The sequence below is a fragment of the Thamnophis sirtalis genome, unplaced genomic scaffold (genome assembly GCF_051295495.1).
Source record: "Thamnophis sirtalis isolate CommonGarterSnake01/CBP01778 unplaced genomic scaffold, rThaSir2_p1.2 scaffold_7, whole genome shotgun sequence".
NCBI lineage: Eukaryota > Metazoa > Chordata > Lepidosauria > Squamata > Natricidae > Thamnophis > Thamnophis sirtalis.
The window spans coordinates 41455260-41482401 of NW_028261387.1; the positions used below are offsets into that span (position 1 = coordinate 41455260).

Sequence of the window (27142 nt, forward strand, 5' to 3'; positions counted from 1 at the left end):
TGTTGTTGAGACCGTTCATTAAATTATTTTTTCCCCATTTTACAACCTTTCTTGCCACAGTTGTTTAGTGAATCACTGCATTTATTAAATTAATAACAGGGCTCTTAAGTGACTCTGGCTTCCCCATTGATTTTGCTTGTCAAAAGATTACAAAAGGGGATCACATGACCCCAGGACATTATAACCATGGTAAATATGAACCAATTGCCCAGGATCCAAATTTTGATTACATGACCACGGGGATGCTGCAATGGTTGTGTGAAAAATGGTCATGTCACTTTTTTCAGTGACACTGAGTATTTACTAAATGAACTGTTGTAAGTCAAAGACTACCTGTAGTTTTTACTGAATCAGGATCATGAAACTGTCTTTCAGAAAGATCAAATAGCGCAGAATTGTCTACATTTTTGCCATCTATTCACGAGTAACTTCAAATTTCTGAAATGAAGCCATGCTCTCTTCGGTCTAACAGTGACTGGTAGTAATGTACAGAGCAAAAATAGGAACTTTAAGAGATATAACATCAGAATATAGATAAATGTAATGTTTGGATCTTTTATCAAATCTTTCCATTCTCTTGAAGAAAGCATTCTGCATTGCTTCCTTTATTATTTCAGTTACCACAACTAGCTATATGTGTTTCACATAAAAAAATAAGAAGCTGCAGTTTTAAGGCCAATATTTTTTGCATTATGACTTTCATAGTATAACCTCAATAAATTCAATTATTAATAGAGTTAATGTAAACAAAACACAGTGAATGATAAATACAGAAAAAAGCATCCATAAGAAGTTTTCAGATATCTGTATCAGTTACCGCCTGGAACCAGAGTGAAAGACACACCCATGTTCAAGTTGATGTCACCAAATCAGCATCACACTTCACTATTAGTGAAAAGACTGCTATGAATTAGAAAAAAATGCATGTGACAGATACAGGTAAAACCATACAAGAAGGATAAAGCAGCAATAAAAGAATCATAGTGAATTTCTCTCTCAGAAAAATTTACCTCCCAGATTTTTACATCTTTCTAAACACCTTTTACATCTTTCTAAACACCTAAACACTTTCAGTGTTTTCTACTACCAGAGGAATTGTATACCTGAAACTCTTGAAGAACAAAGAGTTTGCTAACCTATGCTGGGCTCAAAGGACTGGACAGGATATATTCTAGGAATATAGGCAGGACAAAGCATCACTTTTCGGCAGCAGCAGCAATTTCCTTTCCCTGTCAGATTCATCCTAAAATTACTTACTGGGAAGTGATAAGCAGGAAGGATTGAAAATTTTAACCAAAAAAAAAAAAAAAATCCAAGGCAACGCTCATCCAAAGTGGAACAGCCCAGTGGATTTTAGGGATCACACTACTGTCAAGAAAATGCAGAAGAGGACCATGACAGGTCCAAGTTATCCTGAAGAAGATGAAGATGGAGCGTCTGGCCTGCTGACTAGGGGGAAGGCATGTCTACAGCAACTGGAGAAAAACCCGATCGTGGGAGAAAGCCCAGAGGGGAGAATCCGAAACTCTCCTCCACTCCACCTGAGGGAGCACAGCACCCTCAAACCGCACCCGGCAGGTGGGATCAGCCCCCCCCCCGCTTTCCCTGCCCCCCCCCCCACCTGGCAGCGCTGCTCTCACCTTCTCCACGTTGTCGACGTTGAATTCCAGATTTTGCTGGAGGTGGAAAGCCGGGTCGCCTCGGCGCGCCATGGTGCCTCCCTCCCTCCCTCCCTCCTCAAGCCCGGAGCCTTCGTCCTCTTCCTCGCCCTGGGCTCTCAGCTAGAGCGGGGCAGCGGCATCGCGAGGAAGAGGATGGCGGGAGGCGGAGGCAGGAAAGGGGCGCCTATGCAGGGCCGGCGGTCGGTACTCTTTCAGAGGTGTGGACGACCCTTTGCCTTTCTCCGCAGAGGGGTTGGGCGCATGGCTCAACCGGGAATTTAGCCGATTCCTCCCCAATGAATCCCGGGGGTGGGGGGCGCCTATCGGCTTGTCTGTAATCGGAGGAGGGGCGAGCCCTATGCGTCCCCGGCGGGGCCAAGGGAGTGAATGGGCAGGTTTTTATACCTGCCTCTCCTCCTTTAGGGGAAAGGGAGGAGAACTCCCCCCACCAGGTGGATGAAAAGACCCGCCTTCGCCCTGACGGAGAGGACGAATCAAAGGGAAAGCGATAACAATCCCCTAATTTTCTCGAGGGAGGGAAGGGATCCTTCGGTCCTCCTGCCCTTCTGTCTTTAATGGCGGAGGGAGTACCGGTCCATCCGTCAGAGGAAAGATAGGCGTCTTGCCTGCCTGCCTGCCTGCCTCCTCCGCCTCCTCCTGGCTCGCCGACCCCTCCACTCTGCAGTTGGCGGGTCGGTCTCCCTCCCCGAGGCGGTAACCACCGCCGCCACCTCCCCTGTCGCGCAGCCCGACTAGTTGTTGACTGACAGTTGGGCCGGGCGATCCAAACAGAGAAGGAGAATGGGGTCCTGGCGCGCTACAGGGTGGTCCATCTCAAACGCCGTCTGCTGGGTAGCTAGTTAATCGCCCTTTCATTCAGGCAGCAACGACACTCTTGCCTGTCCCTTGCCTGTCTGCGGAGGACCAGCCTCCTTGCGTTGAATCATGGGAATCGTAGTTCTAAGTCTGATCGGCGCGATAACGGATAGGGCAAGGGCAATAATTGATGGGAGTTGTAGTTTCAGGCAGACCGTGTTTCTCTTCCACACTCTCTCTGGGGGATAAAATGGCGTTTGCTACAATGAGATGAGCGTGGACTTTTAATAACTAGGGGGATGTTTGGACAAAAGTCCTGGATTGTCACACGTTTTTATTGTAAGATGTATTACCATTATATGTTTATTGTTTCTCCTCTCAACGTGTTCGATACTTTCTAGTTCTATTTTTTCCATCTTGTCGTTTATCATTACTGTATTTGGTTCTTTTGAAGAAGCAGCAGGATTAAAAAGATGGATCATTGAATAAAACAATCCAAAGCTTTCACTCGAGGTACAAATGGCCAGGATCAAAGTTTCACATTTTGGACCCATTACCTCAAAACGTCTTTCTCTGAAAAAGGCTCTAATGTGGATAGGAAGGTGGAAAGAAAGAAAAGAACAGGGCGAACCAGTAGCAAGGTGAATAGACAGTTACTTTACAGTAGCAGTTGCTGGAAAACATGAACATGTTAGGCTCAGATCATTATAAAGAACATCTCTCTACACTGATGCTAAGAGTTGACACCAACTTGATGGCACATAATCAGCCATCTATCATTTTATTTCCTGCTTTCCGTTGCTCTTATGATGTAGCTTGTAAGAGCAATGAAGTACTTATTTTAACAAATGCAGGGTTGGCCCAGTCATTTCCAAGCTAGATATACTATATTGCCAAAAGTATTCGCTCACCTGCCTTTACTCGCATATGAATTTACAGTATTTAACCGGTGATTATGTCTTCCCGACTGAATTGCTGTCGGTATTTTTTTCCCCTTTGGATTCATTGTTGCATCACTGACATTGCATTAGTGCCCATAATGTGGCTAGATATTTCCTTAGTCTACTCCATGCTTCATTCATTTTTATTATCCTACAGATGCATATCAGTTATAACGTGACTTCTCCAAATTAATGACTTTTCATTATTCTTTGTGCTAATTATAGTTAGTCTGGATTTTATTAGACTGAGAGACCGCCTCCTGCCGATTACCTCTCTCAGACCAATTAGATCTCACAGGTTAGGTCTCCTCCGGATTCCATCTGCCAGCCAATGTCGGCTGGCCACTCCCCAGGGGAGAGCCTTCTCTGTTGCAGCTCCGGCCCTCTGGAACGAGCTCCCTGTCGAGATCCGGACCCTTACTACCCTCCCGGCCTTCCGCAAAGCCACCAAGTCCTGGCTGTTCCAGCAGGCTGGGGGGTCTGAGAAACATTTACCTCCACGGAAATTGTGAATGTTGGTTTTGTTTTTAATATGTTGTTTTTGTCTCGTTCCCCCTTTCCCTTGTCTTTTGTGAGCCGCCCGGAGTCCTCCGGGAGTGGGTGGCATACAAGATAAACAAACAAACAAACAAACAAATAAATAAATAGACTGATTTTCATTTATCTGTTCTGTATTAATATGAGTATTGGGTAGAGAATTTGTAACAACATCCATTAGACATCAGTCAGCAGAGACCTGGAACATGTAGCATGTCTATATGGGAATGCATGGGGCAGACAGAGGTTGAGGGGAGCAGATAGACCAGTAAGTAGCTTGGTTCTATGATATCTAAAGCTTTGAAGGCAATAACCAGGAAACTTGAATTGCACTTGAACATCTATTGGGAGCCAATATAAGTTCATATGCAAGTAAAGGCAGGTGAGTGAATACTTTTGGCAATATAGTGTAGGTTGGATGAGTAGGGGATTGCCTCTGGCTGCAGGAGCAAAGTTGGCCAGGCTTCCTTCAAATGTTCTGGTTTCCTGAACAAGGCTGCTGTCTCCTGTGTGGGGCAGACATTGAAACAGCTCTACCAGCTTTTGCATGTGGTTGGCTGTTTGCCTCAGATAGTAAAATATATAAAGCTGCTCTGCTGAGTCCCACACAGAGTAGCTCCAAGATGCTTAAAGGAGCTCTCCAAATGTGTGTGTCCTAAAGTCACAAGTTCTCATGCATTGGGTGAGCAACCCGCACCCCCAGCTTCCAAAAGCTTTTAATCAGTTGCAGATTTCCAAGTGGCAGAAGAAAATGTAAGTTACATGATAGCAAAAGAATCATTTAAATTTTACTTACTTTTTGCCCGATTTGAATAGGGAATATAGTAAAATAAAAAGCAGTTTTTATTCTGATCCCATTCAGTGCAGTTTTAGGATGAAACATTGGCATCATCAAAAGCCAAGTAGGACCACTATCCCAGAAAAAACTTGCACCCCTTAGCTAAACTAGACTCCATAAATAGTTTGTTTTCTATAGTGTTTCTAATCTGCTCTCAAGAGTTTTTGAACTACCCCATCCATCATGACAAATCATGATGGAAATTATAGTCCAGTTTAAGGTATAAATGATAGATTTATAAGCCTACTAATTGGTTAAGCAAGTTATATCAGTTATCCATCTAGATTGTTCTCATGTTTTTATTTTATTTTATAATGGAAAAGGAAGAAAGAGCAAATGTAAAGGGGCACAATTTCTTTTTGTTCCCTATCTTTAATTTATATAGAAGGCACAAGGACTGCATTTCTCCTTGTACTATATTCATCTGCAAATAAAACCACCTCTCTATAAATTGTTGGAATTGTTCTGGATTTTTTTTCATCCTTTCAGAGAGCATGGAAAAATAATACTATAATAAAAAATTATAAGTACATTTCTTGTTGCAGGGTGTGATTAATATGTATCCTGGGAGTGAAATTATTGTATATCATTGGTCAGATAATATGACAGAATTTTGCAGTGATGACTTTATTTGGTTCTTTTAAGGGGTAGGTCATTGTAGAGATTATAAATATAATATATGTAAGATAATTACAGGTAGTCCTTGACTTACAACCATTCATTTAACAATCATTCAATGTTACTATGGCACAGAAAAAAGTGATGTACAACCAATCTTCACATTTCTGACCAATCCAGCATCCCCAGTCACGTCCCCATAGTCACATTGGCAAAATTTGGGTGTTTGGCACCTGGCATATATTTACAATGGTTGCAGCTCCTGGGGTCATGTGATTGCCAGTTATGACCTCCCCAGCTGGGTTCCGATAAAGTCAATGGGAGAAGGTGGATTTGATTACTGCAGGATTCACTTAACAACTGCAGTGATTTCTTTAACAACCATGGAAAAAAATCACTCACAGCTTAATCATTGCCTTGCTTAGCAATGGAAATTCTGGTCCCAATTGTTGTAAGTCAAGGACCACTTGTACAGATACAGGAAAAAAAGTTATGATTATTATTTCAGTTTTTATAACCTTTTAAACATTTAAAGCATAGTCTAACCAATTGGTTAAACCAAACAAGGTATTTTTATGTGTGTGGGCATAAAGGATGGCATTTACTTTAACATCTGATTTGTCAGATAGTTATTAGGATTAACATCTACTATATGTAAAGGTAGATGGTACAACTTTGCTGCACAATAGTTTCAAATATAAATGATGTTTAAGCTACATGCAGCTATATTGCCAAGCTAGCCAATGACATGGTTAAAAAGTGTGAATAAACATTCAACTGGCAGCATCACGGACTTTTTTCTATGAAGCTGCACATCAGTCCCTTGATTATTTATGAATTATAAATATACATTGTGTGTTTAATTAAAAATCAGTTGCATGAGACCTGATCACAAAGACTTCAGGTTTAACAAGGAAATTAGGCAGCTGCCAGAATACCATGGAAGCTAAGCCATAGCTAGGCCGGCATTTCTAGGCTTCAGAATTTAGACAACCACTATGTCACCACAGAGTAATACAGAAAATGTCATCTAGCAGCTATCTGGATGTATTCAATTCTGATATGGTACAGTATGCCTAATAAATGTGTTAAGTTTTTTGAGTACCAAAAATGATTTTGGCTGTTGCAAAGTAATATAGCTGTCTCCCTGAGTATTCGGGATATTAGGCTAGTAGTACTGACTTTTAACCAGTAATCATATGGCCAAATTCAAAGCACTGATGTGGTGATGAAGGATCCCAGAAGGAAAAAAATGCTCTCTTCTACCTCTAGCCAAGAAGGGAAATCTTTTAAATCTGAAAAATGAAGGAACGTTAATTAAAATTGTGCTTTTTAAAAATATTCTGAAAAAGTGTAAGAAGAAAAAGAAAATTTGTAAAAATGTTCATTGTTGCTGTATGCCACCTTTTGCAGGAGTATGGGTTCCTTTGAGTCAACATTGATTTGCTGGTGACTGCCTGGGCTCATCCCTGCAGTATTTTTGGCAAGATCGGTACAGTCTAAAGCAGGGTGGGGTGTCAAACTCGTGTCGTCAGGGCGCCATCACATGATGTATTGGGATGTTTTCCCCCTTCGTTAAACAGGGTGTTGCCAGCGTGTGATGCCTCTGGCCCAAGGGCCAGGAGTTTGACAGCCCTGGTCTAAAGTGAGCCTTTTCATCTTTCCCTCATAGATGAGGAGAAAAAGTTAAATTTTCACACTTTATTTTCCAAGTATGTTTAACTACAATACCTTTCATCTAGCCAAAATAGTGATTGGGTACAATAGGTGTTATAGCCAGATCTAGAAATTGGGGGACATGAAGCTAGTACACTATTAAAATGTAGAAAGTGTATTTTAAACATTTCAGAGAAGCAAAGATATCTAGAGCTGCTTTTTCAGTATTTGATAATGTTTTATAATGCTTTATTTGAAACCTTAAGCAAAATTTGACTCGTGTAAATTGTAGAACTATATTTAATAATTGGTATTTCTTCTTGTTCTTTAGTTCCCTCTTATATAAGCATACACATAAGCCAAGTTTGCATTGCTTTCGCAGGCTTTATTGCTACAGGAAGTTGTTGTTGTACAAAAATAGAGTTTATCCCAATGCAAATAGAGGACAAAGAATACAAAATCAGGAAAGGAGGAATAGGAAATGCCCTTGTTAAGGCCAAGTGGGGAAAGTGGGGTGGGGTGGGGTGGGAGGGAATAGTAACTGCTGATCCTAGGCCAGGGCATAGCATCAGTTTCTAATGTATACCAGACCCGCTGTCAGCTTCATAAATAGGTTGCCACCAGGGAATGAGTGGGGTACAAATAAATAAATAACTTATAGAATAAATAAGTTGGATGAGAAAATTTAAACTTTCTAAATAGGTTTAGAAAATGTCACTTCTAAAGCAGGTGGGTTCCCACTCTGCTGGTACTAAATAATGGTTGAACCAGAACTGAAAATCATTGCTGTTTTCATTGCCAACCTGGTAAGTGCAGTAGTCAAGCTCCAAACCATTGCTAGTGTGTCTGTGCATGTTGTACACCAATATGCCATTGCCAACACTGATTTTATACCAAGCCCCATTTCTACTTGCAGAGGCCTTGACTGTGCTTCCACATCCGACTTGCAAAAATCCTGATAACTACTGATAACTACTTGATGGCATCAACCTTCCTTAACCCAGATCTGGTAGCTCTGAGAAACACATCAAATTTGGCCTTTTGTACATCCATTACCCTGTTCTGCTAAGATAGGCTCTCACCTGAAAAACTTTTGGATGAGGCTGATGGTTGCAATCATCAAGCTTCTCCCAAACAAACCACAATGTTATTCAATCCTCAGATAATGCACTGATTATTCTAGCACAGGTCACAAGGTTGGAGCGACTACTGAATGTTCAGGGCACTAAATAGGCTTGCAAAATTGTCCTTCATGCTTATTCACAATTGCTCCTACCTAGATGCAGTCAGAACATGTTTCTAAAAAAAAGGCAGATGGTGGGCCCAAATAAAAACTGGGGAGAGAATTGCAGAAGATGACATGACCTAGTGAACAGCCTTCTGATCCGTTGTATTACAAGTATCTCGAGCTAAATGCCACACCCCTATCTCTTGAATAAGGTGTGAGAATTTCCAATGCTTTTTCTTCAGTGGGACAAAAGGCTTGATAGGTAAGAAGATTTACAACACTGTCGACAGACCAATCTTTAAAGGAGAAATGTTCATTCTGGATTCATGCAAAAAAGAAACTACAGCCTATATGGTTATTACATATCAGGAATAGTAAAAATCCTTTCTGGCCCTTAGAAAGTAGGTAAACACAACCTTAGATGAACAGCAATACATGACATATTATACACCATGCCATCGTTTATTTTACAAAATGGAGAATCCATGTGCTCTTACTGCTTCAAGAGGTATGAAGAGGCTAAATAGTAGCCAGGTGCTGCTAATCAAATGACCTTGATCAATTGGCCATCAGCAAGTGTGACTACTTCTATAAAACCAAAGTTTTAAGAGTTTGCTGGTCTCCAGTATTGAGGTTTGTGTTAACAGAATGCCAAAAAGGAAAGACATCAGCAATGATCTTAGAGAAGCAACTGTTGCTCTCCAGTCAACCTGGGAAGAGTTATAAGGCCATTTCTAGACAATTTAAAATCCACCATTCTATAATGAGGATGATTATTCCCAAACAGAAAATATTCCAAGATAATTGCCAATCTTCTCAGAAATGGATGTCCCAGCAAATTCACCCTAAGGTCAGACTGTGCAATGCCAAGAGAAATTGCAAAAAATCTAAGAGTTACATCTCAGACTTTACAAGCCTCAGTTAGCATGTTAAAAGTTAAATTTCATGACAATTAGAAAAAGACTGAACAAGTATGGTTTGTCTGAAAGGGTTGCCAGGATAAAGACTCTTGTCTCTAAAAAGAACATGGCAGAATGGCTTAGGTTTGCAAAGTTGCATCTGAACAAATCACAAAACATCTGGAACACTATCCTTTGGATATATGAGACCAATCTGGAGATGTTTGGCCGTAATGCATAGTGCCACATTTGGTGAAAACCAAACAGTATATCAGCACAAACCTCTGATACTAACCATCAAGCATGAGGTGATGATTTGGGCTTGTTTTGCAACCACAGGACTGGGCACCTTGTAATTATTGAATCAACTATGAACTCCTCTGTATACCAAAGTATTCTAGAATCAAATGTGAGGCCATCTGTCCAACAGTTAAAACTTGGCCGACATTGGGCCATGTAACTGGACAACGATCCCAAACACACCAACAAATCTACAATAGAATGACTAAAAAAAAAATCAAGGTGTTGCAATGGCCCAATCAAAGTACAGACATCAACCCAATTGAATGCTGTGTCAGGATCTCAAGAGAGCTGTGTGTAAAGAAATGCTCCCAAACCTCAATGAACTGAAACAATGTTGTAAAGAAGAGCAGGCCAAACTTCCTCCAGAACAATATGAGAGGCTGATAAAAGTCATACAGAAAATGATTAATGAAAAAGTTATTGCTGCTAAGATATTGAATCATAAGGCATACTTAGTTTTTTACACGTCTTCTCCATTTTGGCTTTTTATTAAAAAAAATGATGACATGGTATACTATGTCATGTGTTGTTCATCTGAAGTTGTATTTACCTCTTTTTAAAAATTGCTAAAGACCAGATTATTTTTACTATGTCCTGATACGTAAAATCCTAGAACTCAAAGAGGGTGTGCTTTCTTTTTCACATGACTGTATAACTAACATCACTGATGAGAGGTGAATGCTCTTTAAAGAAGGCCAAGATATATTTAGGCCAACCATACTATGCTTCACTCTTGTTAATTGTCCATTCATTCCTCACATCTGGACTGGAAAGCGCTAGTGTGAAGTTTATTTTTCCTCCTGCTGCCACTTACCGGCAGAGCAGGCTTATTTTTATTTTATTTATTTGTATCCCGCCTTTATCATTTTTACAAATAGGCAGTGAACACACTTTCCTTCTATTTTCCCCACAACAACAACCCTGTAAGGTGAGTTGGGCTAAGAGAGAGCGACTGGCCCAAAAGTCACCCAGCTGGCTTTCATGGTTAAGGTGGAATGTGAATTCACCATTTCCCACTTTCTAGCCTGATGCCTTAACCACTAGGCCAAATTGGCTGTCTATGATCTCTTATATCTATCTTTTATGATCTCTCTGTAGCATGAACAAGGATATGTCAATTCATAAACCCCGGGAGCTCTGAACAGATAACATATTTAGCCCACACAATCACATTCAACTGCTGAACCTTTATGCACAGTTTGCCAGACATTGTACACATCCAGGAAAGAGAAGTTCTCATACTTGATAGGTCGGCAGCAAACTTGAGAAACAGAATTCTTATACTTGGCCCCAATAACACCTTGCCGCATGATATAATTCATGACTTCATCATAGTTAGTGCGGTCACATGTCCCACTGCAATAATTGAACAAAACAAACTCCTTCGTTTCATAGCCAAGCCCCAGATCCTGCACTTTGATTGAGAGGCTATGTAAGCGACAACGACCATTTGCAGGCATTCTGGAGTTTCTCCTGGCAAATCTTGAGCGTGGTCGGGAACGCTCAAACCTGAGAAATCCTGATGTGCTCAAGTCTCGAATGCTTATGTTTTTCACTGGAAGAAAAAGGGAGAGGGGTCTTAATTCTTCCTCCCAAGGAGAAAAGAATAATTCAGGATGAGTGTTCCTAAGACAAAAAAGGGCATAAATCTTGAAGAAAATACATTCCTCAACCCATATGACCATCTGGAGAAAGGAAATCTCAAAAATCCAATTGACTTGGATCAAGAATTCAAATGAAGCACCCTCCTCCCCAAGCCACTTTCCCTGGAAAAATACCAGGTCCCTACCACTCTGCTGGTTCCATGCAGCCAGAGATTGTGGTTCAATGCGGCTTTGTTGCTTAGAGGCAGAGCTGACCAGACATCCCGAAGTTGTGATGAGTGTCCCAGCAAACAGTGATAGTATAGTTAAGGTACTCCACAAACCCGACTCCTAAGATAAGACAGGAGGATATATAACAGTAAACATGCTAATTAGGATACAAATAAAGTAGAAGATAAGAAAGCAACATTTGCTAAATGCAGGGCTATTTTACATATGATGATCCTGCCGCACGACATCACATGGCGGCTGTGGTCAGGATGGCCTTTGCCCAACTCCACTGGTGCATCAGTAATGGCCCTACATGAATTGGGAAGGTCTTGTAACAATAATTCATACTGTGATCACTGCCCAGCTGGACTACTGCAAGTGTACTCTACAAAGGGTTTGAAGATCACTTTGCAAATGCAGTTGGTACAAAATGCTGCAGCTTGTTTCTTATTGGGCACTAGTTGTCAGGAGGATATAGTATCTTGGGTGCAAGCCTTGCATTGGCTCACAAAAGGTTTTTGGGTACAATCTGAAATCCTGGTTTTGACCAATAAACTATAGATGGCTTGGAACTAAGATACCTTTGAACCATCTCCTCCAGCTAACATAAAACCATGACATGCACACCCCAGGAGAAATTGCTTGTGATCTCCTACTTAAGTGAAGTTGGGTGATGGCCTTAGTAATCCATCATAGCCCCCATGCTATGGAACAAACTTTCCTTTTAAGTTTGACTTGCTCTAATATTGATGGCATTACAGAATCAAGAAGACAAAACTCTTTTGGAGGTTTTTTTAAAAGAAAACTTAGTTAAGATAATAACATCTTTTAAATGTGCTTTTTGTGTGTCGTTCCATTTATAGCCTGCCTTGTTGGTTGCCTTTGAATTTTAATCTTTTGCACCATGAATATTTTATTTCTTACCATGGATGCTTTATGATTGTTACATTGTTGAGAATCTTATGATTATGGAAGTATAGAATTGAAATGCAGTAAATACAGTCCTTCCATGGTATAACATGTGTCAAATGATCATAGGTAAATATCAGAATGAAAAGGAATTTTTTTCACTTCAAGCATATCATGAGAAATCATGCAAATTCATCACACAAATGCAGAGGTCCATCTGAATTCATCACACAAATCAATATGTGAAGACCATATATTTTGGACTGTATGGAAATGATATTCATATTAAAAATGACCACTTCAAGTGTGAAATTCAGAGCTTTGTCTGCTAGAAATAGACCAAAGAAACCAAAACAGCCAGCCCCATATACTGAAAACAAAAGTGAAAGAAGGTAGAAACTCTTCCCTCTCTCATAAATCGAATTGACGTCTTTCATAAACAAAGCCTCTGTAACTTTCCACTGTTTCTGGAACTAATGCCCTGATGTCAAGAAATTCCTTGGCATTGACTAACTCACCCTGAATCGTGCTTGTTGGACAGGCAAACTCCTGCGGGAAGAGGGAGTTCTGTCTAATCTGTGCCTTGACCGATCAACTCTCCACTCCATCCTACCTAAAATACAAAGACACAGCTCAGGAACCCAATTCCATTTCTTGAATGGGAAGACCAGTTTTCATTCTTGCAAGCTTCTGGTCCAGTTATGTCCCTTGCTTGTTGTACCAGTATGAGAAGTCCTTCCTGGACTACAAATTTCTTTCAATAAGTGTCTCAATCCATTTAAATAAAAGTGCTGAAGAAGCTCCTAATTAGATACCTTTTTTGTTTGTGACTGGCCTGGCAAAGGTATATATTGCATTTTTAAAAATTAAATCTTCTTGCAATCGGTCTGCTACATTAATAGAATGTTATATGGATATTTCCATGGTTCTATCCCAATGTATCTGTAACTGCCAGTAAATTTTTAAAAAGCAAATCCTCTAACATTAACTAAGAATAGCAACACCCAAATTAAACATAAATTTTGCAACAGAATACAAACATTATCATTCATTGTATTATGTTATTCCCAACTGCATCCAACAATATTTCATGAAATAATCATAGAACCTTCCTGTATTGGAGAGCAGTAACCTCTTAAGTATGTGTCAGGTTTACACTCATGACAGAATATCTATTAATATTTATATATTTAAAAGTGCTTCACCTAGACTTGGAACTGAATATTCTCATAGAAAAGTCTTAGATTAAAATTTTCCACATGGGGAACTATTATGGTGTGGATGATCTCAGCAGTCCACTTTCCTTTAAAAAAAAAAACAGTTCTATCTACCTTTCATCTGCAAAAAATTTGGATTGTAAACTAAGGGTGCAAAGAATGGATTTCTTGGAGCAACATCACTAGTGGTTCCTTTTATCGCCCTCAGAATGCCCAAAATAGGTGACCTTTTTCATTTTGGGGATTTTTTTAAGGGCAAAATGGGAGCCCTAAGACCTGCAAATATTTAAATAATTCATTTCATTCATTAAAACTCCTGATACTCCATCAAAATAGGCCTTGGATCACCTACTTTTCAAAAGCCAAGTCTGGTGCGGACCTTGAACTCATAGGAATATCTTTAAGCAATTTAATTGTTTTAAGCTCTTCAGAGCAGAGATCTTTTTTTTTTATCCCACAATGGGCATACAGAAATGGGATAAATATAATTACATACAAAAATATGCTAATCAAAGAAATAAATCTGATTCACCACCATTCAACACACTTTATAACTGTAATCTAATCTTTTAGTTTTTACTGTCAGCTATTTTTACCCACTCAATACTCATGGATATTTTTCTATGTTTGCACTGTTTCTTTCAGACCTATTAAAAATGAATCACGCTACTGGCACTGCCATGTTGAATGAAGCACCAGAAACCTAGGTGGAATCTTCCTGCCTTCACACCATCTTCTGACCTGCAATTACAAAGAGCAACTCTTTGGAGAACTGAATGGAGAGATGGAGAGTTCACAAAGAGGCTTGAGTAGTAGCTGGAACTAATGAAAAAATGCTAAACCTTTGTGTCACATCCTGCTTTAATTTTAGACATCTTGGGCAAGCAGAAATGTGCCCCATCTCTGGACAATATTTCTTTTTTTACAATGCAGGGCTAGGAAGCCTCCTGAACAATCACTCCCAAGATTCCTCACCAATGGTATTCTGGCTGAGACTTTTGGGAGTATGGGATCAGATATTTGGGATCCTAATTTGAATTTGTAGGAGGTTTGTATTTTTCTCCCACAAGGTGGCAACACATAACCAGTTTTTCCCCCCTACTGCTTTCTTTGCCCACACAGGAAGAGTTCCTTCTCATTATTTCCCAAGGACTGACAGAGTTCCTAGACCTGACTTTTCAGAAAAGAATATAGAGGAGTCCAAATTCCTTCAGAGAGCATCAAGAACCCAACAGTTGAACCCCGAACTACATGTATTCTCTTTTATTGCAGACACATTAACGGCTTGGAATGTCTTTATATTTTTTTGAGGAGACCTACAGATAAAGCTGGAATATGATCACTGAAGTAAAAACAAGGATAGAGAAAGTTTGAACAGCATTCTTCAAAATGAAAAAGGTCTTCTGCAGTCACGACACAAGCCGAAGGTTGAAAATCAGGCTTGTCAGATGTTATATTTTTTCTATCCTGCTCTACGGAGTAGAGAGTTGATCTCTGACAGAAAGTCACTTGAAGAGACTAGAGGCATTTGGAGTGTGAATTTACAGGCAGCTATAAGTTGGCTTGACAAAATCAGAAATGAGGAGGTGATAAGCTGCCTGGGGAAGCCAAGGGAAATAGTCAAAACCATAAAAAAATGACAGTTAAAATTTTGGACATGTGATGCAACACCCGGAAAAATATGGCATACTTCACTTAATCTTCCAAGGAAAGATTGAAGGCAAATGAGGTCCAGGCAGAAGAAAAATATCATGGCTTCAAAATCTAAGGGACTGGTTTGGACAAAACTTAATAGTACTTTTCAGGCTGTTGATAAAAATAGGATCGCCAACATGATCGCCAATGTCCAATGACGGATATGGCACAAGAAGAAGAAGACAGATAAAGCCACTTTCTGAAGAACAACACTCCTACCCTTTCTAAATTGTTTTGGTCTTTCTTGGAATCTGCCAAGGACTATGCAAGGAAAGCAACATATTTTCAGAAACACCCAGTAAATATGGTCAATTTAATTTTTCCTCTTTCAGCTTTCATGTAGGGCCACAATCAGGTGTCTTTTATCTGCCATTCAGAAATGATTAAAAAAAAGTTTTGTTTGTTTTCAATCCCAGCCACACAAAAATGAATACATTGCTGACATCTGCTTCCACATCTTGCAAATCCATACAGAAGTCATCAGCTTCCAGCAATAAGTTCAGATGTTTTGGATAATGACACTTTTCCTTTTCTTTGAGTGGGAAAGCTGTACCTTCTTCTAGTATTATGGTAAAGCTGCTAGGCCTTAATTTCATTTATCTGCATTATGGCAAGTATCCAAGATCTGAAACTGAATTGACAAAAAAAAGTTGGAACCAGGGGAGATATGAGAGAAAAGCAACATGCAGAAATAGCTGGGCCTATTCATTGAAGAGTTTGCTGCAAACCTGACTGGAAAAACCTAAATAACCCCTTAGGTTCATTCCTAAAAGTTGACACTTAACATGCTAACACATGCAAAGTCAATGTCAGATCACTCCTGTTCCATCACTGTAATTTGTGTCATTAACTGGTTATTTCACTGTATTCATAAATGAGAAATGTTTAGAGTGGGTTTTGTAAAAAATCAAACAGTGCAAGCACCCAAAACCTTTTTCCCCCACAGGCAATTCAGCAAACAGGTCAAACAATGGATAATAAAGAACATACTTGTCAACTGCAGTCTGAATGGCTATTTCTGAGTGACTTCACAGCAGTTTACCAATAAGATGCCTCAAGTTCCACTTGGATTTTGATGTACTAGAGCAAAAGAAAAATATTATCCTGTTGAATGCCTAGAAATACCAGAACAAGTGTTCACATTAAGGCGGCCTGTTGCCAAATTGTTGAAGGAAGCTCATTTGATGTTTACTTTCCAAAACAAAGGGATGTTGGCAACAAATATTTTTTTAATTTGGTAGATTGCCAATGTATTCATTATCTAGCACAACCTGCTCACCTTTAGAAAGCATCAGTGATATATAACATGCTGTATGCAATATCTCTAGTGGCTAGAAACACAAGACAATGTCATAAAATTAGAGACACCAATCTAGAGACAAGTGTAGATGGAGCAGCCCAACCTTTTATAAATCCTCCCACAGTAGCAGCAAATGTGAGTAAATTAAGACAGGCAGGAACTGCATCAAAAATTGCAACCTTATGTTGCAATTCCCACATTCCCCTCAACTGCAAATAATCAGCAGAGAGGTGCCTCTAAAATCAGTATTAGGAAAGGAAAAGTGAGCTAGCTTACTCCAGTGATGGTGGGAATTGGATAAAGGGATTGCACCTCTACAGTGCAATCCCTGGCATGTTTACTCAGAAGTAAACGTTTCAGAAGAACTATTTATGAATTGCACTCTTGGTTCTTAAAGAACACCAGCTTCAATAAAATGTGTGGAACTTCGAGACTCTTTTGGATCTTAGTAGAGCTCAAAGGACAAATTAGATATCGTCCAGCTTGATTGATCTGGGCTGAAAGCCTCAACTGAAGTCCTAGTAATAGAGAGGACTGTTGAGCAGATTCCTGGGCATCAGGAAAGGAAAAGGCCACCCATCAGTTGGGATCAAGGAAAAAGATCGCGAACCTTTTTCACACAGATTGCACCTCTTTCCAGCCACCCACCAGACCTCCCCACTCCCCACCGTTGATTCCCTGCTTCCCTGCCTGGACAACTAGGACTTTTGGAAGCCACGAGGCAGACCGGATCGGAGCAAGAAGCCTGGAATCGAGGCAACCGGGAGAGTGAGCAGGGGTTCTGAGCCACTCTCTGGAGAATAAATGCGCTTTTAAGCCCAGATCTGTGGGAGGCAACAACGTTGCTCCTCCCTACCCCCTAAGATCTTCCGAAGTAGATTTGCTTACACAAATACATTCTCCCGCTACCCTCATTTGCCCCGATCTCTCCTCCCCCAACACCCCCTCCCTCCCTCCCGCTGGTTTGGAAGGCGCTCGCACACTTTTCCAAGCCCGCCCCACTCACCGTGCGCTCCGTCTCGACAGATCGGGCGCCTTCTGCTGCGCGCGGCTCTCCGGGGACCATGCTCCGAGAATCCGGGCCGTGAAGCGCCTCCTTCTGGGTACCGGCCCTTCCAGAGCATCGAATTCGCTCCCTGTACCGGAGAGATACAGTCGCCGCGGGGCCAGGTTAGAGAGATGCCCTCGCCAGAAAAAGCTACGGAGGGAGAGGACCCGTAACTCTTTCAGGCGGACAGAGATTTCGCGTCTCCCCGATTTGGGACGGAGCCCAGAATAGGGGCAGGCGCGCAGCCACCCCCCCCCCCCTCCGCAACATGTTTTGCCGCGAGGGACTCGCCGCTGGCCCGCTCTTTCCCTTACCTCCCGGCGACGGCAGCTCCACGGCAGCTCCTGCGTTCAGCCGGCCCCGGAGGCCATGGGATCGTTCCACTAAATATCCGACCTTCACGTCGCCAGCATGGCCAGGAGATGCCCGGCGCGCTCAGCGCCCTCCTGTGGGGAAAGTTCGGGTTATAGCGGCTGAGGTCCCGGACAGAAGCGGCAGGGCAGGCCCCGATCCACGGACTACCATCCACGCCGGCCCGCACAGCTCAATCCGCGCAGCCAGGAAAACCCGCCAAGGGGGCGCCCAGCCTGCGGGACTCGGACTCGTGACCGGCAGAACTCCAGTCCAGGCGGCCTCTGGGAGGGAGAAAAGGACCGGCTCCATCTCAGCGCCGAGCTGAGTCCGGTGTCAAATTCCAGGCTCAGCTGTCACCTGATCCCCAGAGCGGGGCGGAGCGGGTTAGTCCCGACGAAGAGAGAGAGACAGATATCCACGGAAAGGATGGGGAAGGAGCCCCCCGCCATCCCCTTCCTCCTGGGGCCAAGGGAATTTAGAAGCAGACGTCGCCGATTGGCCACCTGTGCGCCGAGGGCTTGGGCATCTTGTATAGGCGAGCACTTTTACACTGGAAACGAGGGGGAGCCCTCTGGAAGCTGGCAAGAAATAATGAATGCTGAACTCAAGGGCTAAAACCCAGCACAAATTTGGCTCAAATAAATTAAGGACTGGCTCCTTTGTTTTCTTATGGTCCTTCTGGTCCTAATACTCACCTCACTGAGCCCTGCTGCACCAGACGAAGAACACATGTGCAAGTAAGCAGAAGTTGCACACTTGCTGGGTGATCACAGTTGCAGAAAATATTTTTGTCTATTCATTGCCTTGGGCAACCCTAAAGGCACCAGTTTTGACAGTCTTTTTGTCCAAAGAGGAGAGAGTGATTAGGAAGATCTTCACAAGAAGAGAGAGAGAGAGAGAGAAAAGCCCAGATAAATGAATAGAAACAGTGGCCGTTTCTATTGCAATCACTACTTTTAGGGGAGATATAAAGTAACACAGCAATGATGAACATGAGACAAATATGGAAACGCAAGGACATCAACCTGGCAATCAAATGTAGGCTAGTTCATTGGGTTCCCCATAACTTCCTATGGTTGTGAAATTTGCACCTTAAAAAATGATCAGGATGAAAATTTATTTGTTTGAGTTATGGTGGTGGAGAAGACTCTTGCGTATTCCTTAGACAGCAAAGGCAACTAACAAGCAAGTACTGGAGCATGTAACACCAGACATGTCATGTAACACAAAGGCAAAGATCACAAAGCTGTGATTTTGGCTCACTTATTTTGGCCATGTCATGCAAGGAAATTCACTGGGGAAAGCAATTACACTTGGAAGAATTAGTGGTAAAAGGAAAAAAAACACAGAAAAATCAAAGAACACAGCTGGACACCATTAAAGCCAGAGCCTAGAAAAACTCAAAGAATAGTCAAGATTGGAAGAAGTGGAGGGACCTGGCCCACAGAATCATCAAGAGTCTAACCAACTGAATGGTTAACATCATTATCAGAGTACCACAGGATCACTGACAAACTCTAAGCACCAGTTCTCAGACACTAGCTTGGTAGTCTTGAAAAAATTCACAGTTCTGAGCTTGGTTGAAGGCTCTTGGATATGCAATATGGTCTAGAACATGTGGGACTAACCTTTAGCCCTGGGGGCCAGATCCAGCCCACAGGGTACTTAGATCTGGCTTGCAGGACCACTCTGGAAACAGTGAAGGACTGGTCCGCAGTGCTTCTGCCAACAAAAACAGGCTCCCGAGCTCCATTTTCGGCTGCCACAGCCTCCTGCAACCCTCTGCCAGTGAAAACGCCTGCAGCCCTCCCGAGCTCTGTTTTCAGGGTTGCAGGAAGCTGGCAGCCAAAAATAAAGTTCAGAAGCCTCTTTTCACTGGCAGAGTGCTCCGGCCATCACCGGCACCCTCAACAGGAGTGATGTCAAGCTGGCCACGGCCACCATGGCCATGCCCACCCCGGGCTCCTGAGGTCAAACACAACCCTGATGCGGCCCTCAATGAAATTGAGTTTGACACCCCTGATCTAGCACAGTGTTTTTCAAACTTGGCAACTTTCAGATGTCTGAGTTTCAACTCCTAGAATTCTCCAATGCACCTGGAGAATTCTAGTAATCGAAACCCACAAATCTTAAAGTTGCCAAGTTTGAGAAACATTGATAGCACAAATAAATTGGAAATTTTTATTGCATTCTTGAAGTTACTTAAATACTTTATTGGCTTTTGTCAGCTTGAAAATGCAGTCCATTCTTAACTCACAACAGATTACCGTAATCCCACAGTTTTTTTCCCTGCCGCCCTTCCCACAGTTCTGCCTTGCACTTTTTGGTCTTGAAACTGAGGTTTTGTTCATTGTTGATATAATTGACATTTCTTGACAGAAACTCTGGCTGCCATGTTGACTCCCAGACTGTTGCTCAGAGTTCACAGCAATTGTTGCTCCTCTGAAAGTTCTGGTAATTTAACAGATGAAATGGACTAATTTGTTGCAGTGCTCTACGTCCAAATGATTATGGATGTGTTTGTCTCTAACAAGGTGTCATGCATTGTGTTAATGATGCTACTCTTCCATCTTCTACATTTCCTTGGCAGAACCTCTGCAGTTCTTATTTTCAGGTTCTCAGATGTAGAAGACATAGACATCTGATACAAACTAAATAAACAAATAGGATATTGTGCATTACCATGCCACAGTGCAGTCCTAGCCTTTTGTATTTGCATCCTGGTGTTGGACATGATATATTTCAACATCTTGACACACCTCATCCCCCTTGTAAATACCTATTGTTTAGTACATTTTGTATTTAGGAAATTCTTACAATAACTGAGACTAAGTGGAGATCATCCTGGTCCATTTCCATCTATTCCTATCCATTCAAAGTTCCCTCATTTAGCTGACTTTTTTCTAGAGTAAGATGAATATAAAGTAATTATTTCACGTTAATTTTAAAGTGACTTAGAAAACTTGTCTTTTACCAGTGACATGTATAAAAAGATATATCCAGCAAGTATCATGTATATATGGAAACGTATGACTAGTTCCCCCCCCCCCCCAACTACTTGTAAAAAGATTATTCTTTATATTATTTATGTTGTCTTGTATTCTTCCATGGACTGCACCAGTAGAGGCTAAACCAGGTTCGTTGTATACATGATGTACAATGACAATAAAGACTTTGATTGATTGATTGATAGATTGATGTCCGTATCATGGACAATCATACACTTCACATCTCCCTGCTACCACTCCAAGTCTGTGCTGCTGAAATTTGACAGCATAATCTCAGAATATTTTTCAGTCTTGGGGGAATTTACAGATAGGAATGGTAGCAAATTGTGTTCCAGAGGCTACCTACTCCATTCCCACTTTGAACCACATCCATAAATACCCTCTCTCCCCCCAAAGTCCATACAATTCAGCTGTACACCAGCTAGGAATTTACTACATCACTAATGGTCTCTTGCAACCTTCAGAAGGACAGACACTGACCGTATCAGAAGTATCCATCATGCTATTCTTTAATATTTAAATTTGAGTGGCAATAACTTTCCATTAATTTGGTCAGATCCTTCTCTGTCCATTTCTGGAAAGAGCAGGAACAGAACGTGAGACTTAATGCCTACAGTGCCTACCATTCCAGCCTTCTTGGCTATAATTCCTGGCTCAGAACTGCAGTGGCCAAAGTGACTCTTAGCTAGACGTCACCAGTGGAATTCCCCAGATGACTCACAACTTCCCTCCCTACACCAGGTACCTGATAGATCAAGCCCCACATAGTGGCAAAGATTATATCAATCAGCTTATGGACAAGTTGTTACTTCAAAACATCCGCTTTATTTTTCTACTGTAGTTAAATAACTCAGCTGGCACAGCAGAAATTTTCTTGGACTTCAAATAGCTTTTTCCTGGGAGGCCTTGGAAAGGGATTGTGCCCCTTTATTTTTTCCAGGTTCCCTGATTTCAACAGCTTTGGAGCATGAATTGATGTCTCATATCTCCTGCCTCCCCTTCCCTATTTGCTGTTGCATGTAAGCCCCTCCCCTCCCCCTCCATTGCATTTCTGACTGGCTACATTTGCTCTCAGTTGCTCTCTCTCTCTTCCCCCTACTTACTTTTTCCAAATGGGGCGCTGTCTTGTCACAGGATCAAAACCAGTATAGCTTGATCAATTGCCAATCCAAATTGGAGAGGGTGGAGGCTTATTTAATAACTTTGCTTTGGAGATCTGCTGGATGCTCATGAGTGCTTTCCGCTGGATGGCAAATGAGTCTATACTTCTGCGTCTAGCCCTCCCCCTACAGCCTACCCAGCTCTATATATAGGTAAAGAATTATTTACTCTTAGCCACAGAGGAACTTATCCCTGAGCACATTTGCTTAAATCTATTAGGATTATCCTATATGACAGTTCCGTTTTATTAAAGTGTAGCCACTCCCCTTTAGCTCACATTTGTATGAAATGAATTTAGTATTATCGATTCAGGCGGAATAACTTGTTTAGAGAACCAGCATCAGATTGAGTGCTATCAAAAATATCATACTAAATGGATTTCTGGTCTCATCCAGCGATGAGAAATAAACACTTTGATAGAGTGAGGCATCAGGATAAAACATTTTTTCCTATGATAATGGCAATGTTAAGCACAAGAATTGTGGTATTTTTACTAACAGTCTTCTAGTTACAATTCCACCTTGTTCATAAAAATAATTGCTGCACAATGTATGTATGTGTGTGTGTGTGTGTATGTATGTATATATATATATATATATATGTCTGTGTGTGTGTTTGTGTGTTGCATTTGTGTTGCATATATATATATATATATGGGAGGAAGCTAACTGCTAACAAGTAAAACACACACACACACACACACACATATATACATACATACATACATACATACATACATACATACATACATACATATATATATACCCAAACATTTCCCACTGAATATTTGGTACTCCCTCCTGCCTCCCCTCAACTGTTTCAAGAAGGCTATTTTAAGCAACTATAACTTGTGCCTGAATTTCCTTATTTGCATTTTCCTTCTCCATCCCTTCTTCCTTTTGGGTAATGTTTTCACTGTCTTGCATTTTACTTAATATATTGCTTTTTGAATGGTTTTGGAATTTTATCGATTAATCCTCCCCTAAATGATATAACGCGTAGAATAAAGAAGATTTGCCCAGGATGGAGCCCACATGTGAATTAAAACTTCTTATTTTCCTAGTTTTTTAAGTGAACTTTTACAATATATCATTCTCATTTTATATACTTTTGTATTCTTAACAGATTTGGGTACTCCTTTATGTCAAGGGTTTTGATCTCTATAGAGTTGCCACTGTATAATCTGTTTTGAATTAATTTGCTGTAAATCATAAATATTATGAATGGAGAGGAAGTAAATAAACTGTGCTCCCTGTCACACATGTTGTGTGTGTCCTTTTCTTAATTCTCCAAAATTCAGGGAAACTCCATTAACTATGGGAGTCACTTAAAGGGTTTATTTGTCTTTCTGCCACTATCCAACTCTTTTCTGACTTAAAAATTAGCTTGTGCTTTTCTTTTCTTTATATCTCAGAGGTGACATAATAGCACAGACATTCTTAACATTTAAACCATGAAGCAAGTTATCTTTTAATAAATAACTTAAAATATATTTAGAAACAGGTTAAATTAATATCAACATGTTTATAGTTGTAAATTGTTCTCTTCCCCAGTACTAATAGCAGGTAGTCCTTGTATTACAACAACCTGGGACTGGAATTTCCATACATAAGCAATGCAATCATAAAATGTGATGTCACATGATCCTTAGCAATAGCAATCCTACAGTCTTGTTTGCTGTTCTAACCCCAGGGCTGCATAGGTCATAAAGCAAAAAATCCAGGACAGCATGGGAGTCTAGTCAAGAAGGCAGGCAGATCCACAGCTAGCATGTGGGGTACTGCAGGTAGGTAATGCAGAGGATAGGTGGGTGTATAGGAGGTATAAGAAGCTGTGACCAGGCGCTACAGTGTAGTGAATGGGTGTTCAGGTGCTGAAGAAGGTGGGAATGCTAAGGGCAGGTGCTACATAGGACAGGCAAGCAGAAAAACAATGAGAGTGGGAACAACCTCTGATTTCCTGCTGGCTTCCCCATTGACTTTGCTTATGTGAAATCGAGGAACCTCAGAAATCACAATCACATGACCATGGCTGCTAGAAAATTTAACTGCAAGCCATGTGCTAAGGAAGGATGCTGTGATTGTCACAACTCTGCAGACTGATCATAAGTCCCTCCATAACTTTGAAGTGTCATTGAATTAATAGTCCTAACCTGGAATATAAACTGGAGTGCTACCTTGCACTGCCATTCTTTGCAGTACTATTACCAAATCATCACACTCTCCAAGTAGAGATTGTAGCCTTCAAGATGCATGGAATGTTTTTCTTCTCTTTCAGAGATGGAGCCTGGCTATGTATACTTTGCAAGGTTGCAATGGGGCCCGGCGTCCTCCACATGAATGCACGCAGTGTGCACATGCGTCTTACCTGCCAGCGACACCTCCGCAAGCCTCCATGACACTCCAGCTGCTTGGCGGAGTGTTGTGCAGGTGCTGTATGTGCCATGCACATGCGCAGAAGCGCCAAAAGCTTTAAAAACAGGTAAGGAGGGAGAGTGGGCGGGCCCTCTGGAGCACTGTACTGGAACGGTACCAGGTGCTCTGGGCAGGCTCCGTACCGCCTGCAACACGCCATTGATATGGAAGCTACAGCAACACCCTTCATTATACTTGTAGTGCCAATTTAAGTAATTTTTCACATAGCAAGAAAAATACCAAAACATGTATATCAGACTTTCACAACTTGGTACCCATTGTGTGATGTAGGTAATTCCCGTAGGCCATTCTGTGAGGGGTGCATGAGACCTGAAGTTAATGTACTGGATGGCAGAAAGCTGGAGGACATACATATGGACTCAAGCGCTGCTGTTTAATTTTCAGGGAAGACAAAAAGAATTCTAAATGTCATAGCTGTCTTTTGGAAGGTTCTTTCCAAGCTCTTCCAGTTTAATGAACAGAACTTTGGTAGTATATCTTTGTGTATGGAAAAATGAAAGCAAACAAATGTAGATAGATGAGATTCAGTCTTTTTTTTTTTTTACATCCCTTCATTGTGCTAGAACTATTTTTCCCAGCTTAATTCTCTCTGGGAATTCTAGCCAAGAATCTTGGGATTTGTCATCCCAAAAAATATCATAGAAGCTGGTACCAGTTAAAATTACTGTTCTTTTCTGCATTCCATTTGCTTCACAGTTGGAAGCCATTTGCATTAATTTCTCAAATCTCATTCAAGGATGAGAAGTATCATTGTATTATATTCCAGGAAAAAAAAGATTGTTGCCTACCATGAAGTCATGAAATAATTAAATCAAGCAAATTGTTTGCAATCCACTATTTGGGGCTTCTGTGACAATTCTTTCATAAGTTACTCTTCAGTTAGGTGGATTATTGCAGTCTGGAGGAGAGGGGAGACAATAGAAGTGAAGTATTGAAATTAAAGTGAAAACCATATAGCTTATTTATTTGGCCTTGTTATGAATCAGTGTCCTCAACATAACCTAAAAAAAGACAGCTCACATTTCTAGTTAAGATAGGACTCGAGCAAAATCATTTCTTTCTCTACCATTTGCTGCTGCAGAATATATTCCAGGATAGCCTTCTCCAAGACATTTCTCTCTGGATGTATTATGATTGATATCAGGAGTGGGTTCTGGCCGGGGTTACTGCCAATTTGCTTGTGCGTGCACACTGGATGTGTGCTGCGCGCATGCACGCAGTTCAATGGAAATTGTTCTGTGCATGTGCAGAACTCAAAAACAAGATTGAGGTGGCAGTGGCGGCGACCGTGGTACCAGTTTGGAGGCGTGTCCAGCCTGGGACACTACCAGTTCTGTGACCCAGGCCAGCATATCACTACTGGTTTGGTTGAACCGGCCGAACCAGGAGGAACCCCCTCTGGACTGATTCTTACAATTCTCAGCTTTTATGAGATATATTAGCTAAAAATAATCAGAACTCTATATTCTGCATAACTGGTTAGCACCAGATTCAATAACACTGTTCTAGGGCCTTTTTTTAGATGACCTTTTCCCTCCTATATCAAGAGTTCACAAAACTTATTCAATTGCTTTAGCTGACATTTTGAATATCACTCAAATTATCACTTACACTGTAGGGGAATTATATTTTCTCAGGAATAAATAGCTTTTTAATTTATTTTATTGCTGCAAAAAATGTTTTTTTTCCCTCCCAGACAGCAAGCATATCAACTGCAGCAGTAGGGAAGGTGTGGAATGCACTTCCCACATGCCAGAGGCACTTTTGGGTGAGTGCTGGTGATTTCATTTGTGACAAGCACCACTCGCCCCTTCCCTTCCGTCTTCTTTTTAAAAAGCATGTTTCTTTTTTTAAATCTTGAAGGGGGTTGAGCAAATTACAGCCTCATTAAATATAGTAACCACAAATATGATTAGTTCAGTTAAGACAACTACACTCCTCTTTCCCCTAATAGTAGTAATCCATTCACATTAGATTGCATTGCAGGTATGCTTTTAAATAAGCAAAAGTCAATCAATAAAACCAATCAATATATCTAAGAACTTCGAAGTTCCTAATTCACCATTCCCTTATGATACAATAACTACATCTTGTATAGAATTAAACTCTAAAAGTAATACCTATAGATTTTAGAGAACAGGTATTTACAGACATTACTTCTTGTCAGTACATGACATGCAATTTGTACAATAGCCTTGCCTGCTTTTTCATCAAATGTGTTTATACAGTACTGGAAAACTCTTACAAGATCATCTGTCAATGGTACCTAACCACCTATTATTTAAGGTGTGTGCGTCCAAGTGTATGATCCAGCAAATGATGGAATTGAATGGCACAATCGAAACCTTTTTTAATTCTGTGTGATATAATTGGTTAGAATTTTAAATCCTCTGAGATAAACATTCAGGTGTGAATATTTTTATGTAAAGTCCTAATCCTCTATGAATATTTCTTGTGTGTTTGTTTTAATGAAACAGGCTAGCAAGAGCATTATTAACTGTAAGTGTACAGTTGTGCTGCTTCTAAACCCATTGATTTTGAAAGAGGGTTTCAAATCGAATCTCTGATTAATGAAAATATAATTCATTAAAGTACGGAGACTAGAAAAATGTTACAAATTCACAGAGAATAGATCTGAATGAACCTATTTTGAATTTATGAAAAACATGCTATTGGAAAATAGCCAATCTTTTTTAATTTATTT

At 40.9% G+C, this 27142-nt stretch overlaps 2 protein-coding genes across 5 annotated transcripts in view; both read right to left on the bottom strand.

Moving 5' to 3' along the window:
• The window catches only part of IPO13 (importin 13), a 62453-nt gene extending 60003 nt beyond the window's left edge, over nt 1–2450 (bottom strand). The window contains exon 1 of one of the 3 annotated variants that reach the window (XM_087719809.1): nt 1641–2450. In XM_087719809.1, the coding sequence (XP_087575935.1) occupies nt 1641–1712 (72 nt within the window). In that variant the 5' untranslated portion in view covers nt 1713–2450. The remainder of the gene's footprint in view (nt 1–1640) is intronic. The other 2 variants (XM_087719806.1, XM_087719808.1) reach the window with 2 other exon arrangements.
• A 4978-nt stretch (nt 2451–7428) lies between these two features.
• Nucleotides 7429–18089, bottom strand: ARTN (artemin). Of its 2 annotated transcripts, none has more exons than XM_087719812.1 (5): nt 17795–18089; nt 17439–17568; nt 12739–12833; nt 11287–11431; nt 7429–11052 (listed from the first exon to the last, which is right to left on the bottom strand). In XM_087719812.1, the coding sequence occupies exons 2-5, from the start codon at nt 17554–17556 to the stop codon at nt 10652–10654; spliced, it is 759 nt and encodes a 252-aa protein (XP_087575938.1). In that variant the 5' UTR covers nt 17557–17568; nt 17795–18089; the 3' UTR covers nt 7429–10651. The 2 variants fall into 2 exon arrangements, with proteins under 2 accessions (XP_087575938.1, XP_087575937.1); XM_087719811.1 differs by lacking the exon at nt 17795–18089 and adding an exon at nt 16123–16212 and having other exon boundaries at nt 17439–17483.
• Nucleotides 18090–27142: the final 9053 nt, after the last annotated feature.